This window comes from Candoia aspera, chromosome 2, assembly GCF_035149785.1.
Source record: "Candoia aspera isolate rCanAsp1 chromosome 2, rCanAsp1.hap2, whole genome shotgun sequence".
Classification (NCBI taxonomy): Eukaryota; Metazoa; Chordata; class Lepidosauria; order Squamata; family Boidae; genus Candoia; species Candoia aspera.
The window spans coordinates 56,676,304-56,700,598 of NC_086154.1; the positions used below are offsets into that span (position 1 = coordinate 56,676,304).

Below are 24,295 nucleotides of genomic sequence, written 5' to 3' on the forward strand. Positions count from 1 at the left end.
CTCTTTGCAAAGCTGTTAAACTGAGTTTAGTTTCATGCTTTAGGTGAGAAGTTTATGCATAAGCTGGAAATGGCTCCAAGCCCTGTATCAAAAGACTGTACATGATTTTCGTTCACTAAAGTTGCATATATTGTAAGGACTGTTCACCATAAAAATGAGCCTGTTGCATATCGGAAGATCAGATTTTAATAACTTGACACTGACTTGCTTTGACTAGTGTATACATTTATGTGTCTGGGGACCTTTCACCTTTCACCTTTTCACTCAGTATTTATGTTCATGTAATCAAATAATATTTTTAAGCTGGGCTAAAATGGAAAGTCTAATGGTAGCACTATTAGTCTTTTTTGCATGCCAATGTATATTAAGAAAATGGATACATATCTATTATTTCTTTTCTACTTCTCACTACAGAACTTTGTTCTGAAATTCTGTTTGAATTACACCAATCTTCCCAATTTGATTAATATCTTTCACTAATCCATCAAGCAAATGCTTATTTTCCAGAACATGGAAGGCATCGATATTTGTAGCATGAAAATTGATTCCCATGTTACATCTCGATTTGCTCATAATATGATCACCAGTCGAGCCATCAACCGTGGCAATGTGTCTATGGAAGCCTTCTTTGATGTGGAGCTCCCAAAGACAGCATTCATCACAAACTTCATCATGTATGTAAATCTACTTTCCCAAACAACTAAGTTGTGAATAGATTATACAATTTGGCATTCATAGAGCCAGTGCACTAGATGAAAACATACTTGGCCATGCAGTAGAAATAAACACTAAGGGTGCATCTTTGGTTTCAGCTTTCAAATATGTGGACTAGCTCAGTTTTGGGGATAAATTATCCATGACTATTTTAGGGATGCAGTGGATGCAGTGGCGCTGCGGGTTAAACCGCTGAGCTGCTGAGCTTGCCAATCAGAAGGTTGGCTGTTAGAATCTGCGTGACGGGGTGAGCTCCCGTTGCTAGTCCCAGCTCCTGCCAACCTAGCAGTTTGAAAACATGCAAATGTGAGTCGATTAATAGGTACCGCTTCGGCGGGCAGGTAATGGCATTCCGTGTAGTCATGCCAGCCACATGACCCTGGAAGTGTCTACGGACAGATGCTGGCTCTTCGGCTTTGAAATGGAGATGAGCACCACCCCCTAGAGTCGGACACGACTGGACTTAATGTCAAGGGAAACCTTTACCTATTTTAACTTGCCAAAGAGCCTAATTAATTTCATGTATCCCTATTTTTCATCTGAAATGGGATTTCTTCATTCTTAGGGTCCTGATTGATTACATGTTTGATGTCTAGTAGGAACTGCATTATTCTTTCATAATACTACAGAATAGGGAAGATTAATCTGTGACCTCCAAGTTACTTCACTTCAATTCCCAGTAGCACTAGCCCACATGGCCCTGTGAGCGGTAGTTTAACCTCATGTGGAGGGCCACAAAGGTCCCAGCCCTGCTCTGGTGGAAGATATAAGAGGCACTCCTTTTGTATAACAAATTCCACTTTTTAAAATAAAAATGTAATCACATTTTTATTCTATTCTTTGGAGTTCGACATCTTGGATGCTTGGTTAAAGAGGGCAAGTATCCGAAAAATGTTTTTAAAATGTTTAAATAAATGTCTTACCAGTCAAATGACTCTCTTTTCTTGATTTTGTGGTGAAAAAAATCCAACTGTTTGATTAGAGTAATAGCTGCTGCTTCTTTCTGTGCCCTGTCAAAAAATGTCAGTGATTGAATATGATCTAGGATCTTTTTTTGTAAAGCATGCGCCTTAGCACTGAGCTAAGAAGCTTCCGTTCTGCAGGACATCAATTGCAATTGGATGGATTATTCATAATTGTCTTGTGGTTGATTGCAATTGTCTAATCTTTAAGACAATTACAATACAAACGCTTCTCATTTAAACAAGATCATATGCAGGGATATATGAAGAAATTTGATGCATTGAAAAGAGAAAGGTGAGAGAAAATATTTTATGCAGTTACATATAATATACCTTTTCTTTCCTAGGATAATTGATGGCGTCACATATCCAGGAACTATAAAGGAAAAAGAAGCTGCTCAAAAACAGTATCAACAAGCAGTTTCAAGAGGACAAACAGCTGGTCTAGTAAAGTAAGAATGTTTTTTCTATCCTAGTAGTTCATTTCTGGGTGAAAAAAGGGAGAGAAATGTATGGATTTGTACACAGAAATTTTGGAAGAGTATTAAGGTGGGGGGCCAGTCTTATTTTCACAGGGATGATGTTCCACAAGGAGGGAGCCACCACGGAAAAGGCCCTTCTCAGTCCCACTAGAAGGACCTCCTTAATGGGGGGAGGGACCCATAACATACTGTGCCTCCCTGATCTGGTGGGTTGGATAGATGTAACTGGGAAAAAGGTGGTCCTTCAAATAACCAGGCCCCAACCCATGTAGGGCTTTCAAGGTGATAACCAGCACCTTGAATTGGACCTGGAAGCAAATCTGCAACCAATGCAGATATTTCAGCAAGTTGCTTGTGGGCAGGAATGTGTTAAGTTCAATGCTATTTCTAAGTCCAGGCTTTGCATTCTGTGAGCACACATGCTCAAGAGCTGCATTATATACCAGCATCAAAAAATACCATTTTGGTAGAATATGCAGGAGCTTTCTTTATCACAACTTGATTTTTTTGTTTGTTTTAATTTCATGATAAGTGTAACTTTCAAAAGTTATTCCTTTAAATTAAAAAAAAAACTAAAATGCATTTTATTTTAATACAATGACATATATGCTTAACTGAAAAACTGGACCTTTACAGGGCTTCTGGGAGGAAGACAGAAAAATTCAGTGTTTCAGTCAATATTGCAGCAGCCAGTGAAGTGGTATTTGAGTTGATCTTTGAGGAACTGTTGAAGCGAAGATTTGGCTTTTATGAGATGTTAATAAAAGTCAACCCAAAGCAGCTTGTCAATAACTTTGAGGTAATGTACTGTACCTCTGAAATTACACATTGATGGTGTTAAGATTTTCAGAATGGGCTTAAATGACTGATAGTATGCATTTTGTAATTTTCATTACTATGTATTTATTCTACTTAAGATTGCCAGAAGCATAGTAACTGTTCTTCCCAGGATTCAAAGGAAGGTTTAGAAACTAGCATTTGTCTGGGGTTCTCTTAATGGGTTGTTCCTGAATTTGTCAGTGAATTTGCCAGTGACAGCATGGTTCAAAATTAACATTTCAGATTGAGGTCAACATCTTTGAACCCCAGGGCATCAGTTACCTGGAAGCTGAAGGCTCATTCATCACCAATGACCTGTTACCAGTGATACAGAAGTCTTTGTCAGGAAAAAAGGTATACTGGATAGCATCAATATTGATTTATTTTATTTATTGGAAAGATTTGTACGGCTGCTCGTCTTACGCGTGACAACTCTGGGTGGCTCACAAAACCATAACCATAACCACCCACAGTCCCTCTTTTGGGAGGAGATGGGCAGTGGCAAAATTTGATAAATAAATAAATAATAAATAAACAATAAAACCAAAGGAAATGATAAAACTAACCCCTAAAACAGCCCCAAAGAAATCCCAGCATCCTGACCAATGCTTCCTAACCCATCCACAACTACAAACACAATCCTTGGGCTCCAGCCTCACTTCATCTCAGTGCTTGGGGAAAAAGCCAGCTCTTTATGGCTTCTGGAAAGCTTAAAAAAAGGGGGAGGGGCTGCCAGATCTCATGGGGGAGGCTGTTCCACAGGGCAGGGGCTGCTATAGAAAAGGTGTGCTTCCTAGGCCCCACTAGGTGAAGGGAATTAAGGGAATATATTAAGGGAATAGTATATTCATTGGACATGAGAAACCAATAATTAATTAGGAAGTTTACACTAGGCCATGGTTCCCAAAGTGTGCTCCCCAGTGCCTGCGTGCACCACAGTGAACCCTCAGGGGTGCCATGGGACTATTTCACTACTTAACAAATTGTCAGCCCTTCAGAGTAGGCCCAACTACAAAACCAAAGCCGTGTAGGTCAGTGCTACTTTTATTGTAAAGCTTTAGTGATAGAATCTTGAAAGTCAGAATGCACTTCCCCCCTCCCTCCCTTTATTTTAGTATGAACTAAGGAGGGGCTTGTCTGAAATGTTTTCCCACATTACATTCTTGACCTGAGCTCAGGCCCCTTTTATCTGACTGTTGCTTTGGTAGTGCCATGGTGCAGTTTGGGAACCATTAGGGGGCTGTGAAAAAATTACTGAGACACTAAGGGCACCTTGAAGCAAGAAGGTTTGGGACCCACTGAACTAGGCGGTTTTGTGAGGGAGTTGTACAGTTTTGCTGTGTGCTTTGAAGGTTTAGATTGTTTCATGTGCAAGACGTTAACTTCTCTGTGAAGCAGGTATTCATATTCACAGGTTCCCACTGAATACAGATTGCCTGTATGAGGGTAAATTTCTTAAATTTGTGTCTGTGTATTTATAGAGGTGCATGAGTATACATTGTGCTTTCAGGGCCATGTGTCTTTCAAGCCAACACTCGATCAACAACGGACCTGTGTAAACTGTCTAACGACACTACTGAATGGAGATTTTGTCATAAAGTATGATGTGAACAGAGAATCTCCAGGTGATATACAGGTAAACAGAACTTGGTTAAATTGATGTGCTAGTGTATGTTATAGATGGGACGCGGTGGCGCTGCGGGTTAAACCGCTGAGCTGTCGATCGGAAGGTCGGCGGTTCGAAACCGCGCGGCGGGGTGAGCTCCCGTTGCTCGTCCCAGCTCCTGCTCACCTAGCAGTTCGAAAACATGCAAATGTGAGTAGATCAATAGGTACCGCTTCGGCGGGAAGGTAACGGCGTTCCGAGTCGTCATGCTGGCCACATGACCCGGAAGTGTCTATGACAACGCCGGCTCCAAGGCTTAGAAACGGAGATGAGCACCACCCCCTAGAGTCGGATTCGACTGGACTTTACGTCAAGGGAAACCTTTACCTTTTAGTGTATGTTATAGAAATTTCACTTCATATATCTTTCACCTTTTTATTTTTCAGATTGTCAATGGATACTTTGTTCACTTTTTTGCACCGAAAAATATTTTACATTTGCCTAAGAACATTGTTTTTATTATAGATGTCAGCATCTCCATGAGGGGACGAAAACTAGAACAGGTAACCCAATATTTTAAAGTCCATTTCAAGAACAACTAATGCTTAAATTAGCAGAAAAAATAGATTTTTATTGACAAGGTTAGGAATCCCTTACTGGCTTTTTAAAAAGTTTTATCCATAAGAATATCAAGAGGTTAATATTCCTATGGTAGGATTTTCAGAAACCCTGTGCCTGGAGCAGAATTAAAGGGATGCAGTTTGGGATGTAGTACCATGCAAAACATGAGGTCTACCAGCAATCTGGCATCCTGAAGAGGCTTGGGACTAAATCCCATCAAACCCCACCAGCATGGATAATAGCAAGAAACTGTGCTTCATATCTCTATGGAACCAAACAGCCTATCCCTGTTGTGAATCCAGCTATAAAGTATCCTGGTTTATACAGCTTTTCCATAGCTGATTGTGCTTGTGTACATAGCCAAACTGAGTTTCTGTGTGCATAAAAATATTTGTTGAGAGTATCCAACTTAAGTTTCTACATTTTTTTTTAATCTTGTAAGCTGCCTGGAGTCACCATGTGTGAGTTGAGCAGTCATATAAATTTGTCTAATAAAGAAATAAATAAATGTTTATCAATGTTCTTGCCTTAAGCATTTTTCCTTTTTAATTTTAGACAAAAGAAGCACTGCTAAAAATATTAGAAGATATAAAAGAAGAGGACCACTTGAACTTTGTATTGTTTGGGAGTGATGTACACAAATGGAAAAACACCTTAATCAAAGCCACTCCTGAGAATCTGAATGAAGCAAGGCGTTATGTTCAGCAGATTTATATAGCCGGATGTATGTTTTGCAGGGAAATGGAATGTATTTGTTTAATTGTAGTAACTAATGGCATGTGCAGTTTCTTTACTTTCAAGAACTTCAGGGTAGCATGTAATTTATAAAACTTAAAATAATATTTAAACCTTAACACAAAAATAATTGGAAAAGAGCAGAGCAGCTGTAAAAACTGAAAACAGTTCCGTCAACAACATGGATGGAATAAACAACATAAAATTCCTTTAGACTGATTAAGTAAGCTAAAAGGTCAACAACTTAGTTGAAATAATATATAAAATATATTTAAAATAATTATATAAAATGAGATACCTTACATACACCTGAAACTATTCCATAGGCAGGTTGTCACCAACATAAAGGCCTTCTCCTTATTTGTCTCCAGCCTAACTTTGGAAGGCAGAAGGACCAGGAGAAGTATTGTAAAAGATCCTGAACCATTCAGATGCAGTGAAGACAGAAAAGAAATGGCTTCATTGCCCCATCACTGCCACAAAGAAAATGAGATCTCACCTGATTTCAGTCAGATTGGGGTGGGGGGTTTTGCCATTGGGGGTGAACATGTTACCCTGTTTGCTTTGCTGCTTCTGGCTTCCTATACAAGACAGTCTAAGTGGGAGATGATAGCCCCATTTCCATTTCCAGCAAGGAAAGAAAGGGAGGAACCAGTGCTCAGGGGCTAGAATAAAGGTAATCTATCTTTCATTATTTACTTACTTTTATGTGGGTGTGTATCCTGAGTATCATTTCTTAAAAATTGCCATGGATGGATAACAACAATATAATTTCCCCCTCTCTCTCTTTACTCTGAATAACCCAGTTAATATCATCTAAAAACTTGATAAGATTCCCTCTGGGGAGAGCAGTTGGACAGGGCTCCGAGGGCTTCAAGAACTGCACAGTGCCTTGGAACCTCATGTCACTGTTCCCTGAGACCAGGGAAGAAAATGCACAAATGAAGGAGACACAAATGGTGCTGAATATTTAGCTGACAGATGAGTCAGGATCATCTGTGATTTTGTCACAAAAAAGATTCTGGCTCATGATGGATGCTGAAGGAAAAGGCTCCATTCCAGTAGCATCCACAGGCTACCTGGTGACATCCACAGTGTCACCGTGTTGTGCCACAAGCTCTCCCCCTTTTAGTGTGTGTGTGAGAGAGATGTGTCACATATAAAAATAGGCAGGTTTGTGTCTCAACACTGCAGTGCTGCTTTTGTCACACTGACTCTCCTTGTCTGCCCCACCCCCCAGTGCCGTGGCCCATTTGTCTCATTTTCCAATTTGTCCTGAAATAAATGCACATACCTTTGGAGTCCAGTTCAACCCAGAGCTACAAATATTTGCTTCGATTGGTAGCACATACCTTTGATGTGTTTGTGTGTCTGATTACATATCAAACTTGTATATGAAATCAGACTATTGCCCCTTGGAGTGAAGTATTGTTAGGTTTGACTAGCCTAACTAATCGCTCTCCAGGGTTTCACAGACAACTTTTGAACTACCACAGTCTGAGATTCTAACCAAAGATTAGACACGAGCGATAAAGAATAAGCTGTACTGTGGGATTTTCTGAGATGTAATACTGAATGAGCTTAACCATAGCTCTGACATGCCCTGATTCCTTATGTATGATAGCTTGAAGGAAGGGAAGGAAATTTTAAAGAACAGATATGGCAGACAGAGTAAGGAAAAACATATAGTAACTTTCATTGTGGAAGTCCAGTTGGCTATTGAATGGTATCATATTCTCTTTCATTATATAAACATGTCCTTCCTGTGTCAGAAATACAAATGCAAGTGTGTGGATCTACAGTGATGTCTCTGAGGTATCAATTTTTAACTTATGCCCCTTTGTTCCAGGGACAAATCTTAATGGTGGCTTACAGACTGGTATTCAAATGCTGAACGAGGCTCATAAAAATGGCTCTTTGCCTGAAAGAAGTGCTTCTTTAATTATTATGTTAACAGATGGCAGACCCACTAAAGGTAATTTTCTTGACAGGCAAACCTGGTTTCTCATGGCATAACATTCTAGAACTAGCCTGGTGTTTTACATTTTAGTCCTACAGGAATTAATCTCTGCCTTTCACATATCTGTTTGGTATAAGGCCTATTTAACACCAATCATTGTTTATAAAAATACTGATTAAATCATGTATTTAACAATGTTTTATATAGAGGTAAGCATATTAAGTAATTATTTGGGAACTTTGAAGAGCATTTCACCTCTATGAAGAATAAACCATTCGGCCATGCTTCATTCTTCTCTCTACAGCGAGAGAGAACAACTAATAAATCCTTCAGTAAACCATCATTTCTCATTTTATCAAACTCAGGAAGCTATAGCTAATGACTGGGTTCACACACTGTGCTAAGCTATGGTTTACTAAACTCCCACTTATTGAATACTTCACAATTGGCCAGATTTCCACAACCACTAATCCAAGACCAAATTACTTTATGGGTTAGTGTGATATGTAAGCCCAGCCAATGAACAAACTTTGAAAAAACTAGGCTATAATGCCAACTTTAAATCACAGTTGTTCACTGTAGCTTCTCAGTTTGCACAAAAAAAAAGAGACACCAAATAGTTCCTGGTTGGTTCATGCGTTCGTATAAAGGGAGAAACAAAAAGGGGTTGGGTGTGAAAAAAATTAATTTAGATCTCAATTTATTTGGCAAAATATACATTTCAAGGAGTGTGCTGCTTTGATCATTTGAAGCACAATTATACATCATCTGAATCACAGAAAGGGTTCAACAGGGAACTGCTGTTTTGAGCAGCGATGCTGATTTCAAAAGCAAGCCTGCAAAATTCATTCTAAGCGAGTTTTTATTACTTGGGAAAGTAGAAGCGAAACAGAAACAACAGAAATGTATTTTTAAAAAATTGTGTTAACTTTTTGTGTGTTTTCATGCAGGAGAATTAAACACCGATGTCATTTTAGATAATGTCAGAAATGCAATTCAAGGAAAGTATCCTTTATATAATCTTGGGTTTGGCTATGATCTGGACTATGGATCTTTAGAAAAGATGGCATCGGAGAACAATGGATTGGCTCGGCGTATCTATGAAGATTCTGATTCTGCTCTGCAGCTGCAGGTTAAACCAGAAGATATAAATGTTCATGCAATGCAATTTATAAAAATAGTCATCATGATAATTGTTTTATTTTTAAAGCTATAAAAAAACATCCAGAAGCAGCATCCTTCTCTAGGTGATCATGGCTTGAGTATGGGGAGGTGGGTGGGCCAGTGGGACATGCCACACTATGACTTCTATGGTGGCAGTGGCAGAAAGACTGGTGGAATAGAGTGGCTCCTCTTAGCCTCAGGTTGCAGTGGCTCAGGGCACTTTACCCTTGTTCTTTTGGGTGCTTGAAAAAGTCTTTCCTACTCCCCTGGAGCCAGTGACTCGCTTCTTACCAGCCACCCCGGAGAACTGAGGGCAGCAGTGGGCTAGTCTCATTGCAAAGATACCTTTTAGGTTTAGCAAACAGTGGAATTTAATGGGCACCCCTTCCCCCGACACACTGTCAAACTGAAGTTTTACTGATGGGTGGGTGTGTTTGTATATTTGTTCTTTTTTAAAAAAAAAAAAATTCTGTTTGTTTTGTTTTTAGGGCTTTTATGATGAAGTGGCCAATCCCTTACTTACTGAAGTGGAGTTACAGTACCCTGAAAATGCCATTTCTGATCTGACTCAAAATCATTTTAAACACTATTATGATGGCTCTGAAATTGTTGTGGCTGGACGCATCATAGACAACGACCTCAACAGTATTACTGCAGATGTGAAAGCTCATGGGGTAAATACAAGATGCTGTTTAAAAGAGGGCCATTGGCTCAATCCCCACTCGTGGCGGAGAGCAGCCCCATCCGTAATATGGTTCCCTGTTTGAAAGGATCATATAAATGGAGACTTGTAATTCAAAGCAGAACAGCTCAACTATTAAAACATAGTCCAAGGAGTTGTTTCAGTACTATAGATTTCCACAGAGATATTTGGTATCCAGTAAGGAGAAAGTGTATGTGTGCCTGAATGTGTGTGTACATGGGAGATTTAAATTAACATTCTGCTCCTGGATCTTTCAGAGCCCTAAAAGGGTCCTAGGTGAATGCTTAGTTAGATCTTCCCATTTTCCATGTTAACTTTATTTGCACAATGCACTTGACTGAAAAGTGTGGGAGGGATGGTTGTTTCTGTTATAATGTGAATCCATCTGTTAAGGCTGAATCTTGTGTGAATGGATCACTATAACCCTTCAAGAAACAATGGTTAAAAATCCTGGCTTAATGCTATGTGAGAATGCAGCTATGGGGAGTTGTATTCAGCAGGTTAGTGATAAATCTTCCCTTTACCTAAAGATGAAAAATCTGTTTTCAAATTAAAAAGCAATAGAGTAAAGTTCCATTTAATACATATACTGCATTGTACTTGTATGTCACAAGCAGTTTGTTAAATCTTCTCTGTGTCCAGCCCACAAGACTTTTATAGAATCTACTGTCTGCCACCTATTCTTACAACTGAAAGGCCATTCAATTTCTTGCCAAGCAGAAGCTTCTCATCTTAGATAAAAAGCAAAGATGCCTTTAAGTTGAGCTCAGCTTTCAATGACTGCATCCTCATAATTTCCTCGGCACAATTGTGGAAGTCATTTGCCAATGCCACTTTCTGGGGTGCTTTCTCAACCTCCCAGTCTAGCAATAGCCCTGGGATCCCCCATTTCAATAGTTCCCCATCCCAGTACTAACCAAGGCTGACCATGCTTAGACTTCTGAGGAGAGCCAGCTGACATCTAGACACTGCCCCTGCTAGACAGTAAACTGTTGCTTTAAATCTAAACAGTCTTAATTGCTGTAGTACAAATGAACCAGTACAGGAAAGCTATTCTTTTAAAAATTTCTAACAGGCTGAAGATGACCTAACCTTCTCTGAACAATCAGATATTAATGAAACAGCCGAAGTTTTGGAAGAGCAGAAGTACATATTTGGGAATTACATGGAGAGACTCTGGGCTTACCTTACCCTTCAACAGCTTTTGGAAAAACGGTAATGAAGGATACTTTTCCCATCATATACCTAGGGATAAGCCCCATTAAACATTGTGACTGCACCTCTCTTATTTATTTGTAGAATTTCTAAACCATGCGTTCATTGTTAAAAACAATCTCCGAATGAAACATTGTAAAACAACAATAATTTAGGAACAATTTTAAAAGGAACAGCAATGTAACTCAATAAACCCCTAAAATATTTTAGAAAACATGAAACAGCTCAATATGTAGGAAGGTTGTAATTACAGCATTATAAATAATGCTATAATTATCCTATTTTCATTTGTTTTAAATCTGTATTAAAATGTTCGTTTATTTGCTAGCTTTAGAAGGCTGCTTCTGTCCAAAATGGTTCTGGGTGGCCTTCATAATTAAACGAGAGGAGAAAACAAATAAAAAAGGGAAAAAATGCATATACCTATATTTAAAACCCCCCCACCCAATATGCTTGTTGCATCACTCATGTATTTTTGATGGCACTTTGGGCATAGACATCATAAAAATCTTCCTTCAGAAGAATAAAAGAAACTCCTTTAGAGTTTCTTCTAGAATGTTTAGCCATTAATAATTAATGGCTAAATGATCATTAATGATAATTAATGATCAGTGTCAGAATTTGATACAACAGCCTTTTAAATATAAATAACACTGCAATGTCCATGTTGGCTATTAAGCTGTGAAAGTATTGTATAATGAACTAAAATATCTGGGGGTTGCCTTCCAATAAATAAATCATTACAGCTTTAAGAATACGGCATTGGCTCCTTTTGTTCAAGCAAAGTTCCTGCAAAATGTTCACAAAAGATACGCTCAGGATACGATGGAAACAGCCATTTTCATTTACTTGACTCCAGTATTTAATTGTCAAATTATTACTGCTTTTGAACATAGAGCTTTGGTTAATATTGTAGATGTTGATAATCTTTTGTGTATTTATTGCATCCTTTAAAAAAATAAAGACAGCCTTTATGCCATTGGCTGTAAAAACATCTTGTGGTAAGTAACGTATTAGGTGTTGTTCTTTCATCTAGGAATTCAGCAAAGGGAGATGAAAAGGCTAATCTTACTGCCAAAGCCCTGGACATGTCTCTGAAATACAAGTTTGTGACTCCTCTGACATCCATGGTGGTCACAAAGCCAGAAGACAATATCGATAAAGCTGCACTTGCTGACAAGCCATTAGAAGGTATACATACTTAGTAATTGTTGAAGTGTTACCGAAAAAGGGTCTAGTGATGTTGCCACATATGGGAAATAGCTGGACTTCCATGTGGAGATAGCCTGAAGCAGCCACATAAGCCTGGAAAAGAATGCCGCTGTTTTAATGATTCAGAAAGCAATACTTTTATGGACACCTACATATTCTGAATTACCTTTTGAAGGATTTGCTCAGTCTTACAATATATCCCTCCATTCGGAGGAGATGGGCGGTGACAAATGTGATAAATAAATAAATAAATATCTGTTCTTGGCTTATAGCCCAGTCTGGGCTATGGGCACCTGGATAGCCATAAGATGACAACAGAGCTAGTTTTCTGTATCTCTGCCATTTGGTGGTTATTTGGATTTTTGCAGCCCAGACCGGGTAGCTCCAATATGAGAGGAAAATCTACAAGCGTATGTACCTGTCATGCTACTGCCTTTTGGAGTAGGGATTATTAGGCAAAGCACAGAAAAAAAGCAAGAAATAGTAAGCAAGGAAGTTAAGCCATGATGTAAGAAAAAGAAAATTAAATATAGCTATATCTAGGTTACCTCAACACCATTTACTATAGCTTTCTATACCCTTATAGATTCTACTATGTCCAGGCATCACTTCATACTGCCTTTTATTTTTTTACATCTTACCTCAGCCTTTTTGAGGAACTAATCTCTGTCCATCATGGCATTCTTAGGCTTCCCTTTCTTCTTGACCCATTCATTCTTTCTTCATATATTTGTTTGGTGATTTGATCCTCAATCACTTTTTCTATATAACAAATCCACTTCAGTGTATTAACCCACACCTTAACTTCCCTGCATTACTCATCAGCTCCACTCCAGAAGAACAGGCTACTTTTATTCAGAACATTAAACCCTTCCCCTTTCTCTCATAGTCATGTTTATTCTCCTCCCTGCCTGCCTGCCTGCTCTTCACCATTTCCTTCTCTTATGTTCCAAATCTCAAAAATCTACAGGTCTACAGTTCTTGACTCTCATCATCCTACATGACTTTGGGCAATCAAAGATTTCATATACTGTAACACATCTGAGCAATATAGAAAAGATATAGATTGTGCTACCAACCTTAATCATAGCCATGCAACACTCCCTGCTAATGGTCTGGAAAGTACTAGTCAGTTATGGTAAATTTTGTCCAGTATGCAACCAAAGTCTGGTTTTCCCTCAGGCATGTTCATGCTACTCCATGCAAGTCAGGATCTCTAATCTAGAGTAGTGGCTCCATTGCAAGCCAACATTCTGTTGCCCACAGTCTATGAACAAGGAGGTACACACGGTGCTTGGGATATGCAGAAAGCCTATTTCACAGGAAGGTTCATTTTCAAGAAATGGTATAATTGATCAAGTCTATAGAGGGACAAGTGTTTATTTCACAGCACCGTAAAGGCTGCACAGTCTTGCTGAACATTTGTGTTTATCAAAACAATATTTTATTAATAATGTTCTCTTTTAACACTTTATATTGGAATGGATGTCTCTAAAATAGTCATTCTTTTTGTTTTGCTGCTTTCTTATTCATTGTTGGAACAGCTGAGGGTAAGTTTGCCTTTTATTATAATTTTTAAGTTTTTTTTTTTACTTTAAGTGAAATAATTAAATGGCACTTGGGATCCATTGCTCCCAATGGTGTGGCTTCAAGACTCGTATTTTGTATGTCACAGAGGGCCACGTGGATGGGCAAACATTTGGTTTGGATCACAGCTGTTCCCAGGAGCTGGCTGCGTTCATCAAATTGACAAAAGCAGCATTGGGGCAATGCACCACAAGCTCCACCCTTTCATATATGGGTGTGACATCACAGCACACATACCAAAGGGTGGGTTTGTATTACAATAGAGTGAGTTTGCTAGTTGGGTCAAGCATGTGGGGTGGCTAAAAAATCATATTGAGAAATTGGATAAGTAATGTTATTTCAGATGTTAAGGAATGGTTGTTGGAAATGTGTGATCTATCTACTTTGGAAAGACAGTATTTTTTTGCTAATCAAAGGATATAGCAATATGTTTTATTATAGCAGCGATTTTGTGAAATTTCACAAAAATTTTATTTTATACTGATTATTTTATAGTAGTGTATTTATTAGTAAACCAGTGACTATTGGTCACATGTAAGTATTTTTTCCTTATTTTCTCTTTGTTTGGGGTTGTTTTTTTCTAATCTTTTCCCCTTTTCTTTTGGTTTCAATTAATTTTTTTCTTTAAGTATAAAGTTTGTTTGTTAATTGTGCATACTAAAAATGTAAAATAAAAAGTCATGCTCTCTGTGTGTGTGTGTGTGTGTGTGTGTGTGTGTGTGTATAAATAAATAAATAAATAAATATACTTAGAATGCATGTGAAGAAGTAGGTGAGGGAAGTTATTTGAACACTGGAAGATTTTCTGGATTTTCAGTATCTTGATCCTTCAGGAATCCAGCTGTAGAAATTCCTAATAGTAAAATGACACTTCAGAAAAGTGGGGATAATGGGTTCTTTTCCTTATTCACATTAATGTAATTCTTTGTGTTCTTTCATTTGCAGCTACTCGACAATGTAAGTGGCAATTCTGTATTTCTGAAGCCATTCACTTCATTAAAAAGGAATTGGATAGAATTATTTCTGTATGTGACATTTCTCTTATACTGATTGAAAATACTGCTAACAGTAATATTCTTTAAAAAACTCAGGTTAAAATGAAGGCCTGTCATCCTTTGCTCCAAATTAACAATGAAAGTGTTACAGAAAATGCAGTATTTTCTTGGGATTTTTTTAAAATGTAGGTATTAGAAACTATAATTAAGCAAAATATATAAAATGCCCCAAAGCTTCCTATATCAGTTCCACATTGGAGGAGGAGGAGGAGGAGGAGGAGGAGTTGTTTTTACATTAACAATTTTCTGTCTAGTTAAACAGAGTGCAAAAATGTAAAGACCTATTTCCATAAATCTAAAGGCCCAAAGGCAACTATACTGCCTAGATATTCTCACCCCATCTCAGAACTTAATTCAGAAGCTTATAGCTTTAAGATTGTAAATATCCCTGGACTTGAACAGCTGACTATTTCAATGCCAGTGTAACATATATTGTGTTTCAGTTTGCATAATACTCAGTCTGCCTGTGAAACTGAACACTTTACTGCTTTTTTCCAATTGGATTTGAATGTTATTATGTTCCTATAAAAATGGTTCTTTAAGTTATAAACTACTCTGAAATCTCTGGTGAGAAATGGCCATGTAAAGGAATGTTGTAAATAAATGAATGGATATAACTGCTTATTGTCTCCAAGAGACCTGGCCTCCATGAGCTTGTCTTTTGACAACAAACATTGTTTTAAGCTATTTAGTCTTCTGACCACCTATGGAATGTCCTTTCACTTGGAATCTGGCTTTTATTCAGCCATAAATCCACCTTTTTATTGTGGTGAGTGTCGATCCCTTGGAGGAGGGTTGCTTCCCATTGGGGAAACCTTACAGAAGGGTACGGCTAAATTGCATTGACATACTTCAGGAATATCCTTCAAGTGTTTGAAATAAACTGCCATAATGAAATTACCAAGTTCCTGCTAGGTATTACCTCAGCTCTACTAGAGCTACCAGATCTGGACTGTAAGATTCTAGACAACCAATAGATGGGAGCGGATAGTTAAAGTTTCCTGTATTTCACTGGTCTCATAAAATTTTTGTAGTCGAGATCTAGTAGACCTAATTTGACCACCTTTCAGTCCTTGTAACCTTGCATCTGGGGGACACAAAAAGGAAGTAATTTGAAAAAGAGAAGCGTAAAGTAACAAACTAAAAAGGAAAGTTGGTTTTTTGAGGGAAATGTTGGTATATGGATTTTCCATATTCATGACCGCCTGCAGAATATTCTCTTGGAGATGATCAATTAATTTTCATTTCCTTGTTAAGTGAGAGGTCTTTCATAAATTGGCAGCACATATATTGGCAGGTATATTGGCAGTATAGAATTGTACCAATAGGAATGCCCAAGATGACCCATTATAGATTTTGGGCAGTTAATTAAAGACCCTTGACAGAAATTCCTCAAGTGTATCAGTGCAGATTTATTGAGCCCTTCTTGAATGACTTTCCTTTATCAAGTGATTGGAATCTCTTAATTGATGCATGCAGGGTTATTCTTGATTATTTTATTGTGTGCATTTTTTCCCCTTCCTTTAATTTATTTGATAATAGCAGAGATTTTACAATTACAAAACAGTCACATGGAAGTGTAATATAGGGCTGAAGTTCACTGAAACTGTGCTGAGCTCTGTTAAAATCAGGATGAAAACTGGAACGAAAATTCAGTACTCTTAAAGTTGGTAAAACATATAGAGCTACCCTGATTTCAGTTGTGTAACCTCTTTTCCTTTTTCTTTCTATGCAGCAGCATCAGCTGCACCTGCTTATCCATCGTACAGCTCACCAGTGCCTTCTCACAGGTATACAAGTGGTAAGTTTTGCTTTGATTTCTTTACTGCAAATGGAAAGAAGGAGATGGAAGAGGTTCCTGAGCTTCAAAAACTTTAAACTCTGCTAGTGGGCACTTTATACTGGGATTATTTGATCATCAAACACTAGTGAAATACACGGGTCCCATCTGGTTTGGAATTTAGGATTATGCTAAAAGAGTGGTGAACAGACTCCTTTTTCACATGAAATATCCTCTTTCTGTTTTCTAGTTTTCTCTAACCATGGATTGCCATTCCATGAGAACTGGCATATAATAATTTAGTTAGCATGGCCTGCAAATTCTGCCTTGCCAAACCATTTACAGGTAGTCCTCAGTTAACAACGGTAATTGGGACCAGAATTTCCATCACTAAGTGATGTAGTTGTAAAGCGCAACGTCACATGACTGCATTGCTTAACAATGGCAATCCCGGCACTCCCCATTGCATTGTTAAGCAAGGATTGTGGGCCGTTAAGCAAGTTCCTAAGCCTTTGACTGTGTGGACCATAACAAATTGTGGCAAGTTCTTAGTGGTATGGGGATACCAAGTCATCTTGTATGCCTCCTGAAGAATCTGTATAACGACCAAGTAGCAACAGTAAGAACAGACCACGGAACAACAGACTGGTTTAAGATTGGGAAAGGAGTACGGCAGGGCTGTATCCTCTCACCCTACCTATTCAACTTGTACGCAGAACACATCATGCGACAAGCTGGCCTTGAGGAATCCAAGGCTGGAGTTAAAATCTCTGGAAGAAACATTAACAATCTCAGATATGCAGATGATACCACTTTGATGGCTGAAAGCGAAGAGGAACTGAGGAGCCTTATGATGAAGGTGAAAGAAGAAAGTGCAAAAGCTGGTTTGCAGCTAAACCTCAAAAAAACCAAGATTATGGCAACCAACTTGATTGATAACTGGCAAATAGAGGGAGAAAATGTAGAAGCAGTGAAAGACTTTGTATTCCTAGGTGCGAAGATTACTGCAGATGCTGACTGCAGTCAGGAAATCAGAAGACGCTTAATCCTTGGAAGAAGAGCAATGAAAAATCTCGATAAAATAGTTAAGAGCAGAGACATCACACTGACAACAAAGGTCCGCATAGTTAAAGCAATGGTGTTCCCCGTAGTAACATATGGCTGCGAGAGCTGGACCATAAGGAAGGCTGAGCGAAGGAAGATCGATGCTTTTGAACTGTGGTGTTGGAGGAAAATTCTGAGAGTGCCTTGGACTGCAAGAAGATCAAACCAGTCCATCCTCCAGGAAATAAAGCCAGACTGCTCACTTGAGGGAATGATATTAAAGGCCAAACTGAAATACTTTGGCCACATAATGAGAAGACAGGACAGCCTGGAGAAGATGCTGATGCTAGGGAGAGTGGAGGGCAAAAGGAAGAGGAGCCGACCAAGGGCAAGGTGGATGGATGATATTCTAGAGGTGACGGACTCGTCCCTGGGGGAGCTGGGGGTGTTGACGACCGACAGGAAGCTCTGGCGTGGGCTGGTCCATGAAGTCACGAAGAGTCGGAAGCGACTAAACGAATAAACAACAACAAAGCAAGTTCCGGGTGGCTGCTGCCAGGCAGGGGAGGGTGCGAATGACTTACTGGAGTGACTTGCAACCTTCCCTGCTGGCTTCCCCATTGACTTTGTTTGTGGGAAGCTGGTAAGGAAGATCACAAAAGGCAATTATGTGACTGCAGGATGCTGCAACCTTCATAAGTGCGAGTCGGTTGTCCAGCACCCAGATCGTGATCATGTAACTGGGGGGTGGTGCTGTGATGGCCGGAACTTTGAGTACCGGTTGTAAATCTCCTTTTTCAGTGCTGTCATAACTTTAAACAGTCGCTGAACGAATAGTTGGTAAGTGAGGACTACCTGTAAACTTTCATCATCTCATTCAGAAAGTTAATCAGATGGTTCGCTGATCATAGCAAACACTGGTTAGAAAAATCTAGGATATGGACAAGAGAACTTTTGTATAAAAAAGGGTTAGTAGATGAATCTAAAGCATTTTCCTAAACCCCACTGCAGACTACATACGGAAATAATATGTGAACCAGATTCATGGGAGATATAATTTTGTCAGAAAGTTTCACTAAAATAGCTTTGGAATTAAACCTCAAATGGGCAGAGTGAAATCTAAACAAATAATAGTGTTAACCCATAGTGTGATCTATTTGGCTTTAGAGTGCCATGTGAACTTAATTTAATTAAAGCCACATAGCAACTGTAGACTGTTAATCATGGCTTATAACAGTGAGATGTGTATTTAGCCATCTGGGACTTATTTAACAAATAATGGTAAAATAAACCATGGCTGACCACAATATGTGGACTCAAACACTTGAGTTTGGAGTCTTTTTTGAATACATTAATGACATTAAAGATAAAAGGGGTGAAACCTATCATAAGGCATAATTTTATACAATCTTTGTATGAGAAGCAAAGATCAAATGGACATTTCTCTTTTCAGTTGATGGTGATCCACATTTCATCATAGACGTACCACAAAAAGACGATGCTCTTTGTTTTAACATTTATGAAGATCCAGGGAAAATTTTAAACCTAATCAGGGACCCAGGTACAGGTAAGTTGAAATGATCCTGCACAGACACAGGTTTCTCATGTCATCTGCTGCCTCAGAATTAACTCAGCTGTTTGTGTATTTATTTAATCAATTTATATGGCCACCACACTTGCAAATTGCAACTTTGGGCAGGTTGCATATGAAAAATAAGAAAAAAAAAAAACCCTCACAAAATGTAATAATTAGAAAATACAATGCAACCAAGGCAATCACCAATCATAATCTCTACTGTTACAAAAGAGGCTCAGCTAACACCATGGCCCAATGCCTGCAGGAAAGAGCCATGTTTCCAAAGCTTTACAAAAGGCCAGCAAGACTGGGGCCACCCAAATCATGTGGGGGGTGGGGGAGAGGATAAATACCTTCCCAAAGAGCAGGCTGCGCAACAGGGGAGGCACAGAACTTAAAGGGCCAGATTCATTATTACAGTGATTTTGCAGTGCATAAAATATACTATTTCATTGCATGAATACATTTCTTTACCCACTGAAAACTGCTTGCTTGATCATAGTTGATTTCCTTTAATTATATTATTTATATAATAAAATCAAATTGCTTTCCTTGAAAGAAACCTAAAAATGGAGTTTCTCTTCATCCTTTTTATTTTTTAAGGTATTACTATCAATGGACAGCTGATTGGGAATAAGATGAGCAGTAATGATGCCCAGCCACAGAACAGTTACATTGGTAGACTCGGGATTCTCAGTGAAGAACTGAATTTAAAACTTGAAATAACTCCTGAGAAAATCATTCTACACAATGGCACCAAGCAGATGACATTCACATGGCTGGATGAAGTTACCTTACTACACCCCACGTAAGATCCTAAATCACATTTAAAAATAAGGTAGATTTGTGTCAAGAAACTCAAAGAAGGAAGCTGAACCATCCATGTGTTTTATTTTATTATTAATTTCATGTTTATTCTGCTCTTGCAGGTAAGGGCAGCATCACACTCCTATCCCTTTTTAACCTTACAACAAGAATGTGAAGTAGGCTATATTGAAAGATAATGACTAACCTGAACTTCATGGTTAAATAGAGATCTGGGGCCTTGGTATCTGAATATACTTTATAGCTGTACTTACTCCATGAGACAATCTGTGTGTGTGTGTGTGTGTGTAACAGTGGGACAAACATCAGATAATTTTGCTACATCTAACTAGTGCAAGAAATGAAGGGGATGATACAGAAGATTGGTAGAAAGGGGCAGTAACACTATGCATAAGAGATTTAAAAATACGAAGCATTCTTCATTTCTAATGTATTAGTATCCCCTTAGAAATAAGCCCACTGAATTCATTAGAATGTACTCCAACGCGTGTATACAGAATCACAGTTACGTTTTTCATTCAAAATTATCCCTTGTAACTGATGTGATTTTGCCCCTGTGCTGCTAGTTGTCCTTTCAGACATACACTACTGTGATCTTATTTTAGAGAACAAACTTGAGTGATAGGAAAAGGGCACACATTCTGCTCCTTTCTGTCTGAGCCCACGCTGACCTGAAATCACCATGCCAGAACTGGCACATCCTTCTCTCTTCAGCACCCAGTGTTGGTTGTTAGCGTAATGCTTTAGGATCAAACATGGACTCTGCCAAGTACCTAAAACCTACCATGTACTTAACATCCCATAGCCAGGCTGAACCATACAAATCGGGGGAGATTCTCTCACTGGCTGGCTTGATGCCAGGATGTAAAGTATCACCGATGGCTCTCATTTACCTTTGTCTGAAGTACTGCAATAACAGCCTCACTTTAAAAAACAAAACACAGAACAAACAGCAGCTCTCAGTCAAAGTCATTCACGGCTGCTGACATTCGGTTAGATTGGATTAGGCTGGAGGGCCAGACTGGGAGTAACCACCCGTTAACTGGATCCAGGGGCTTATGCACACTGCCAGGTTGCTCAATTGCCAGTATAGGCCACCAATGATTTTTGGACGATTGAACGGATGACATCACCTGTCCTCATCCCCCACACAGTGCACCCTCCAGGCACATTTTTTGCTCTCCTTCCGGTGTGGTGTTTTCCAGCTTCTTTTGGCTTCAGCACTGCTGTCTGTTTTTTCTGCAGCATTTTGCTTTCTTCTAGGCCAATTCCTGCCCTTTGTTTAGCTGCTTCATGGAGGCAGGAATACCCCTTCACCACACTTTTCTTGCTTTTCCAGAATAGCATCTGTCACAGATTCGCTTACGGCAGGTCATCCTTACTAACATAGTGGTTATAACACTTGCCTTATGTGCAGAATGTTCCTGGTTTGAAACCTATTAGTACTTTTTTTCTTCCTCTGAGTGATCTACTTTTCCACTGCTTTCTAAAAAAATAAATCCGCCAGTGCCTCATTTTTCCACTTCTTCCCACTGTTTTCATTATTTTTCTGCTCCCTCAAGTGACTGGAAAGATAATGAAACAGTGGACTGATGGGCATATTATAAAATGCAGCATAGCAACAAAATAGGTAGTGCAAGGAAAGAAAAATAGCACATTGAGATTAAAAACCTGCCATCCCTGTTCAAACCAGGGTTTTGCTGCATGTAAGCAAGGGTTTAAAATGTTATGTTAGTAAGAAAAGTCTGCTGTAAATGTTACTGTAGTAGATGTTACTCAGAAAAAGCAGAGAAAATACAATTTTATTTTAAAACTGGTTGCTGTGCTGCATGTTATATGTGTTTTAATGCTTTAACTTTATACATTTAATTTAGTTTTGCATAGAGAGATAGATAATGAATCTTGTTATGGGAGTTGGGGGAGGCTGAAGTATCAAACACACAAAACACAACATGCAAGAACTGTCTTGTGAAAACTGTTCAGAATTTTTCTTTTCATTTATAATATTTTAAAGATAGAAAAGTTTGTTTTTTTGAGACTAGATTGCTCTGTAAGTGACATGCAGCTAAAGTACATTAAACAAACAGACCTTCATTCCCTGTTTACTCCTCTGGCTGGATTGCAGGAAAAGCAGTAAATCCCTATATGACTCTAAATACCCTGCCATTCAGGAATTAACTATTTCCCTGCCTGCAAAGCAGTGTTTCTGAAGTCAGTGCCTATCCTGAGCTATTGTTAAGTAGGTAGCTATGACTCAATTCCCATACAAATTAATGTAGGATTTCAGATAAAACATAGCTGGTAACCTCTTGTGGCTAACAGAACATTGATCTTCTCCCTCTGGAAATCTGTACAGGCTAGAATGATCTCTCAAACCCTGGCCCTCCTCCATCATCAGTGATCCTCTTTCACCCAGGAAGCCTCTTCGGTGGCCTCTGGTCCACCCCAGAACCAGTGTTTCTTCAGCTGCTAAAACTGCTTAAGTTCCACTTTGTTTGCCCCCTGACTTCTTCTCCATCTCACAACACTAACTCCATTCAGCTCCAATAGAAGAGCGTATCAGTAGCTCAGGGTTGAACTGCGGAGTCCTTGGTGCTCTCTGAGCTTGATTGTTTGCTTGCTTCATTGCCCAACCAGTAACATCATCAGTGCAAGTGATTTGCTCTCATAGAGACAAACCACATCAACACATCATTCAAAAGAGATAATAAAAACCTTAGGAAGGAAACAAAAAGACGAGAACACATCCCCTCCAGCAGCCTATTCCCAGATAAGCAGGGATCAGCACCAGACAAACAATCAAGCAAAAAACAACACCCTAATCAAGGAACTACCAAGGGGAAAACCACACCCCATACCAACAGGGGCAAGCTACTGTATATAAACAAGGAGCAAGCCCCACACTCACTCGCACTGATGATGTTACCTAGCCAGGTAATGAAATGTCTGCAAGCAAACAACCAAGCTCAAAGAGCACCAAGGACTGTTTTCAGCTCCTTAGCCCATTTCAGCTTCCTCCCCCTTTCCATGAGATAAGCTCTCTTTCTCTCTCTATCTCTGTGTGTATACCTTATCTGTTTCTTTCTTTATTTAAACAACTTATATAGCTGCCCATCTCACAATACAGTACTTTGTGGTGGTGAGCAAAGGATTAAAACCAAAACAGAAGGACAATTTTAAAAAAAACCAAACAATCAGAACCAACAAAATAAACATATATGCAAGGTCTAAAAATTTTGTTGTTTATTTGTTTAGTCACTTCCGACTCTTCATGACTTCATGGATCAGCCCATGCCAGAGCTTCCTGTCGGTCATCACCATCCCCAGCTCCCCCAAGGATGAGTCTGTCACCTCTAGAATATCATCTATCCATCTTGCCCTTGGTCGGCCCCTCTTCCTTTTCCCTTCCACTTTCCCTAGCATCATCATCTTCTCCAAGGTGTCCTGTCTTCTCATTATGTGGCCAAAGTATTTCCAAGGACTGGAACCAAACAAATCAGCCCACAGGGCTCACATAACCCCTGGCCCAAAAGCCTAGGAGAACAACCAACTCTTTAACGCCTTATGAAAGGCCAACAGGGTCAGGGCCATCTGGATTTCTGGGAGGATGCAGTTTGCTCCCAGCTATTTTCCTCAAAAGAATTGATCACCTCCAGCTGTAGCTTGTACGTCTGAGAGGCCATGTGACAGGATGGCAGACAGTGTTTACCTGCTCCATTTTCTCATACTGATGCAGACATGTGCACACACAGAGACATATAAAAGTATAAATGACCAGGAAGACCTGCCCATGGGAAGGAAAGGACTTGGCAATTTATTTATTTGTTTGTTTGTTTGTTTATTATTCAAATTTTGCTACCACCCATCTCCCCCAAAAGAGGGACTCTGGGCGGTTTACAATATAATTAAGACTATAATAATCAACAATTAAGATCTTATAAAAAGAATTTACAAATATAAAATACAATATAAATAAGTATAAAATCCAAGAGGTTAAAAATTCTGGTCAGGTGGGAGGGGCTCTAAGGCATGAGCCAACCCCATGAATGGCTACCCACCTTCCCACCCCACGCGAGATGGCAGAACCAGGTTTTCAGGGCCCTCCTGAAGGTGGGAAGTGAAGGCGCCTGCCTCACCTCTGGGGACAAGATGTTCCAAAGGGTGGGGGAAACTGCAGAGAAGGCCCGCTTCCTGGACCCTGCCAGATGGAATTCTCTTATCGATGGGGTCCGTAA

At 39.2% G+C, this 24,295-nt stretch overlaps 1 protein-coding gene across 1 annotated transcript in view; it reads left to right on the forward strand.

Annotated features, from left to right (window-relative positions):
* The window catches only part of LOC134489983 (inter-alpha-trypsin inhibitor heavy chain H3-like), a 41,894-nt gene that overhangs the window by 11,788 nt on the left and 5,811 nt on the right, over positions 1–24,295 (forward strand). Inside the window, exons 3-19 of the mRNA XM_063292859.1 lie at positions 508–674; positions 2,024–2,128; positions 2,795–2,957; positions 3,221–3,331; positions 4,488–4,613; positions 5,030–5,146; positions 5,760–5,928; positions 7,789–7,914; positions 8,850–9,031; positions 9,552–9,737; positions 10,842–10,981; positions 12,018–12,172; positions 13,164–13,225; positions 14,726–14,737; positions 16,519–16,636; positions 19,113–19,226; positions 19,839–20,043. Of these exons, the coding sequence (XP_063148929.1) occupies positions 508–674; positions 2,024–2,128; positions 2,795–2,957; positions 3,221–3,331; positions 4,488–4,613; positions 5,030–5,146; positions 5,760–5,928; positions 7,789–7,914; positions 8,850–9,031; positions 9,552–9,737; positions 10,842–10,981; positions 12,018–12,172; positions 13,164–13,225; positions 14,726–14,737; positions 16,519–16,636; positions 19,113–19,226; positions 19,839–20,043 (2,258 nt within the window). The remainder of the gene's footprint in view (positions 1–507; positions 675–2,023; positions 2,129–2,794; positions 2,958–3,220; positions 3,332–4,487; positions 4,614–5,029; positions 5,147–5,759; positions 5,929–7,788; positions 7,915–8,849; positions 9,032–9,551; positions 9,738–10,841; positions 10,982–12,017; positions 12,173–13,163; positions 13,226–14,725; positions 14,738–16,518; positions 16,637–19,112; positions 19,227–19,838; positions 20,044–24,295) is intronic.